This window comes from Castanea sativa, chromosome 3, assembly GCF_040712315.1.
Source record: "Castanea sativa cultivar Marrone di Chiusa Pesio chromosome 3, ASM4071231v1".
Taxonomy (NCBI): Eukaryota; Viridiplantae; Streptophyta; class Magnoliopsida; order Fagales; family Fagaceae; genus Castanea; species Castanea sativa.
The window spans coordinates 53708150-53714340 of NC_134015.1; the positions used below are offsets into that span (position 1 = coordinate 53708150).

General features: G+C 32.6%; 1 protein-coding gene across 1 annotated transcript; it reads right to left on the bottom strand.

Annotated features, from left to right (window-relative positions):
- Positions 1-263: 263 nt before the first annotated feature.
- LOC142627390 (zinc-finger homeodomain protein 11-like) lies at positions 264-1694 on the bottom strand. The gene has a single exon (XM_075801241.1). The coding sequence runs from the start codon at positions 1400-1402 to the stop codon at positions 521-523; it is 882 nt and encodes a 293-aa protein (XP_075657356.1). The 5' UTR covers positions 1403-1694; the 3' UTR covers positions 264-520.
- Positions 1695-6191: the final 4497 nt, after the last annotated feature.

Genomic DNA, 6191 nt, shown 5'->3' on the forward strand with positions numbered 1-6191 from the left:
AAAGTAGGAATTCCCTTTAAATGAATAAAGACAGGATTGCAGATGACAAATCATAACAAATTGCATCCAAAAATTGATAAGCTCCAATTTTGGACAAATAAGTATGGGGCTGGAGCTGGACCTATTGGATAATATTAGGCAAATCATCCATATAAATCCAAAACAATATCATGGTGCCCATAATTAGGATCAAATTGAACAAAAGGAGACCAAAAAAAAAAAAAAAAAAAAAACCCATACAAGAAAGTAAACAAACAAAGATGTCACGAAAAATGAAACCAATACTCAGTCTAGCCATTCATAGAGAAACTAATTAAACCTCCATTAACTGACCAATTAATCATACTAAGAAAAATTAGTCCTTTTAATTGTTATCCTCTCTCTCTCTCTCTCTCTCTCTCTCTCTCTTGTTCATCTTCTCCAACATCAACAGTGAGTAATCAGTACCACTAATCAGAGAAAAAGGCAAAAAAATAAAAGTAAGAAGTTACAAACTTTTTTCAGTTTTTCTCTCATCAAATCAAGAAGAAGGAGAAGACCCATTAGCAGAAACATGAACATTAACACTGTAATCAATCTCTTTCTTGCAGCAAAAAGCAGCAGTACCATCACTGACAGTGCTATGATGACCAAGCAAACCCATCTCTTTTTTCCTCAAAGTGCTCTTGTTGTTGTGCATCCAAACCCTGAGGACCTTCCTATCAATCCCAACCTCATTGCAAAACTCCTCCACCAAACCGTCATTGCACTTTTGCATTGTCCAACCCAATTTCTCAGAAAACTCAAACATCTTCTCCTTCTGTTCCTGTGTAAACTTGCTCCTGAATCTCTTTTTCCCAAGTGGGTTCTCTGAGGAGGGCTCAGCTGCAGCACTTAGAGATAGCAACATTTGTGGTAAGGATGAGGCTGATGAGTAGTAGTATTGTGATGGTGGTAAGTGTGAGACTGGTGGTGGTGACCTTACTGGGCTTGGACTTGTGCTTGGGCTTGACCTTGGAGAGGAAAGCTTGAGTTGGTGATGAAAGTTGAAAACTTTAGGGACAGTGTCAGTGTCACGGCGGTGAAAGTTGCGGTGGCAACCACAAGCAGCACATTTTAGTGAAGTTGGGTCAGAGGGAGTGGCATTGGGTGACGGCAAGAACTCGCCACAACCATCAAGAGCAAGACCACCCATTGTTGCAGCATGGTTTTTGAGGCATTCTTTGTAGAACACTAACATGGGTGGTTCTTGCTGTGGTTTTGGTTTTGGTTGTGGTTGTGTTGGTGGTGGGAGTGGAAGAGGGTGGTGGCGTTTGAGTGAGCCATTGGTGAAAGATAAGGACTTGAAAGGTTGGGTTTGTGGTGGGGTTTCAGCATCTGTATCTGGGGTTGGGGAGGTGGGGGTGGTGGGGTTAAAGTCCATGGCTTGGTGATGATGATGGTCAGGGTTAAAGGTTGGAACTTTGGGGGGTTAGGGTTTTGTTAAGGTGAGTGAGAGGGCTTGGAGAATCAAGAATATGTGTGTGTGTGTCTGATTATGAATGGGGAAAAAAAATGAAAAAAAGCAAGTTGAGGGTTTAAGATATATGATGTTGATGATGATGCATGGTAGTACAATATAATGGAGTTGATGATGATGGTTTATTGTAATGAGAAATGAGAGGACAAATGTGCAGGTGCTGTGAGAATATGGGGCTCTGGATACAACTGTGTATGAACTGCCCCAAGGGCTAAATGTAAATACAAATACAATATAAGACAAGACTAATTTTACAATACTTTCATAATTATTCAAGCAATATATTATAGTTAATATATACTTGTATCAATAAGAATCTACCATCTCAGTAAATTGAAAATTTTACTGTGTTTGCAGTATATTGATGCTCGAAATGACCAATATTCAAGCACTATAGTAATGACTCCAAAAACATGTTTTGTTATATACTAACATGAATACAAGCCCATGTAATATTTGTTTTCTAATTTTTGTCTCAATTATTTTTGACTAGGAATATATTCCTTGAAATCAAATCACTTTATTTGTAAATCAGTCCTAGGCTGAAACGTGGCTCATGCCCAGTAGTGTATATGAATTGTACAAAAAGTACATTTCAGCACCAGGTATAGACTGCATGCTCTGCATTTTTTTTCTTTTCTTCAGTGTATGATTTTCCCACTATAGTGTGTTACCTCTAACATGGCTTGTCTACTTTACCTAAAATCCTTTCCACCATCTTTGCTCATGTTTTGCCCTTATCATTGTACCATCCACATCTTTAAACTGTTTCAAAATTTTAAAAGGTTATCTGTTTTTGGCTATGAATTTGATCACCTTTGCCTGAATTGCCAAATTCATGATTTAGTTTTTGACAACCTACCAAATTTTGCTTGGCAATTTTTATGAAAAACTCTCAACAGTTTATTTCAATTATTGTTTTAAATATTGCCCTTCTTTTATGGCCTGCTTTGATTTCAACTAAAACATGTTATGTGCCAAATTTTAAGTGATTTCAGATTGTGACACATATTAGAAGTAGGAGAAGAACCTTTAATTACAAAGCCTAATTTTATAAGCCAAGTATAAGATTAGATGATGATGGCAAATTGAAACCTAACTTCAAGTTAACTTGAACTTGCAAAAGCTTAATTAGCACGGTGATTAAAAAGTAAAGAATGCTTTTAACAAGAACAATTACCATAATAATAATAATAATAATATTAATAATAATAATAATAAAGGTAAAGATTGCATGTCACCATTAAAAACAAAATTGAAAATGTTGACAAAGGGGTAGCTCTAATAAGAAGTAAAGTATGTTGATTTGTGCCCACTTTTTACTTATCATTTCTTCACGCTTACACGTGTTAAAAACATAGCTCTAATGCGGCGACATGCCATGTTATCCCATGTATAAACATCTATCAAAATTTTACATTTTGTTTTTATTTTAATTTTTTTTAATGTAAAAAAATTCACAAGCTTTAAAATCAATACATTTTGTGACTTCGTTATTAAACAAGTTTTGCTTTAGGACAGAGTGATGCTTGACTTATAAGGCTTGTTTAACAAAACTTTTTCTCATTTTATTTAATTTTTTATATATTTAAGTTCTCTTAAAAAAATAGAATTGAATGGACTTCAAACATACATAAAATGGACATTTTATTGGTGTGGCCTTCAACCTGATTACAATTTTCTGAAATTTTGTTGGCCTCATGATGGAATTTCTATGAAGAAAGAGCAACTCCTATATAACCAATTTTTGCTAAGGAAAAAAAAAAAACACTACTTTATTTTTGAGATGATTGAAATAAAAAAAAAGTTTTCCTTTAAATTAGTTTGGAAAAATTTCTTCCAACCCATTGTGGTGATTCATAATATTATTCACACGTAAAAGACCAACTCAATATCATTTGAGGTCTATGTCAAAAAAATTTAAGTAGTACCTTATATTTTTAATTATCAATTAAGAGTCTGTTTGGGATCCGCTTATTTTGCTGAAACTGAAATTTTTTTGCTGAAAGTACTATAAATAAAAATAAAAGTTAACTGAAATAGTACAGTTAGACCCATGAATAGTACAAAAAGTGCAATGGAACCCATGAAGAGTAGCAAAAATAAGCTGAATAGTAAAATAAACTGACAAATTTCATTCATGCCAAACGCACACTAAATAAATTTATTCAATACTAAGAAAATCAAGATTAATTTCCTATAGAGAATCAACAATCATAGTTTAGCATAAAATTTAACCAAAAAAAATGATTTATTTTTTAAATAAGGTTTACTTTATCTTAGATATGAAGCAATGCATGATTAAGTAAAGTTGAAATTTAATTTTTAATTTTGATTTTGGTGTTAAGAGAGAGACAAATATTGTTTTGGTATGTGGCCATTTGAGAGATTAGGTGGATAATATTGAAAATTTACCAAGCATGATATTGGTTTACAAAAATTAAAATCTTAATTTGTTAGAGGAAATTAATCATGATCATTGATAATTTCACACATTTACAAAAACTTCTAAATAGTTTATGGTTTCGATTGGATCAAGTTTCTATTAGTATAATATTTTAAAAGACATGTTAAATAAGGGAAAATTGGTTTATAACATTTTTTTTTTAAGTAAAAACATTATCATCATAAAATTTGGGCTTCATTTTTACCATGGGAGCTAGGGTCCTTTTTATAATAAATGTGAGAACCTTTTGTAGCTGGGGCTTTAGACTTAGACCTTGAGCTGTCCTATAAATATATTATTCATTGACTCATTAAATAGTTTTTTATTTATTTAGAAACTACTCATTAAATAGTTACGTACCAAACAAAATACATGTAATTTTATCGATTAATAATCTTCTTCCAAAACCGGTTTAAGGGTAAACTTTTAACAAAAGGTACACTTTTTTTTTTCACTTGAAATATATAGTTCTTTTAGGAAAAAGAAAAGAAATGCAGTAGCCCATCCAAGTTGAACCAAAGTAAGATGTGATGCTTTTGTCGTTTATGTCTCTAATAAAGGCCACTGGATAATCATGCTTCATTAGCATCCAAGACTAAATATTCTTCTCCATATAAGAATTCATGTGCATTTCAAATCATCCACGAATTTGAGAGAAGAAGAAAAAACTTAAAAAAAAGGGGTTCTCTATAATGTGCAATTGTGCATGCTGCGCCTACAAAAGAATAATATGATGAGAGAAAGTGTGAGTTACACTCAAAGCCCTAGGCCTGTGTAGAATAGAGATATGACTCTTAGTACTCAAAGAGTCAAAGAAGTTCTTAATGGCTTAAAAAACATTGCTCTGACATTTATGTCATCATCAAACAGCATGCGCATTGTCCAAGATGACACACAGTTTTGAAACAGGACACTGCGGGATTTCGATGGATTAACCAATTGGGATGAAGATTGAAGAACATTTTTCTTTCTTTCTTTTTGGTTAAATAATGGATTAAGAGAATCACAGTCAACCAAGCTATGTTTGTGGCTTTGTGCATGTAGATGATATATTTTTTTTTTCTTTCTTATTAGGATTTTTTGGTTCTCACTTCTGATTTCTGTTCCAGATATCCGACAAGAGTGATATATCACAACACTTAGAATAAAGCACTCGAAATACTTTCGTTGAAAATATCATTGATTTAGACAGAGTTATGCATAATATAATTTGGGTAGCCCTGCACTTGTGATACTAGATTCAAACACGTGGGAGGTAAGGGTGGAATAGGATTTTAAGGACGCGGTTTGTGTCCTACGTCTAGTTTCATTGAATACACATGTCTATATATTAGCGTGTCTAGTGGAATTAGACACAGTCTCTTTCAAAAATGAGGCCAAAGATAAAATTTTAACTAATGTAATAAGATTATAGAAGATATATGAGAAGTGTTTTGGGGAGGCATTTATATATTAAAACTTAAGCTAAATTAAGGATGACAGTTCAATTTTTGCAAAGTTTGGGAGGGACTCTAAGGATCTATGTAGTTCCGCCCCGGGTGAGAGGTAGAGTAGAAACATCGCTTGAGCTTAGGACCATTTATTCTAATATTGAATAAATTACCACTTGATCTCAAAAACTTAATTATTATTTTAATACCCTAACTATATCAAAATAGAACACTTTCAACTTCTCTTGGGCATAATGATCAATAAGTTTTAAATGAATTTATGATAGTAAATTAATAAATCAATATATTTAAAGATATCACAACCAAATCCCAGTCAAGAATTAAGTTACTTGGAATGCAAACAAAGAAATCTTAATCTTACTTGTATCACAAATGTTGCAACCTTAATTTAATGTTTTTTTTAGTATAAGGTATAGTTTACTAGAAACACCTTACTATATATGGGTTCATTGTAATATGCTAAACTTAATTAAAAAAAAAAAGTTATTAAAGGGCTTTTCGCAAAATATGTCGGTTGTCGGCACAAATTGCGTTTTTAATTTAATTTAATTTAATTTCTTCTACTTTAACGATATCATTTCCACAAAGAAAATGGGGGAAGAAAATCCAAATTGCATATATATTTTAAAATAAAATAAAAAACTATTTTCCTAAATCCTTTAATGGGATCTTATCAGTCATGGTCAATAGATCGAACAAGGAACATGGCTTTTTTCTACAATAATTGAGGCATTGCTATGTTAGGGGAAGACATATCCTACAGCTAAGGGTGGTTAGGCACTCAAAGTAGCCCAAA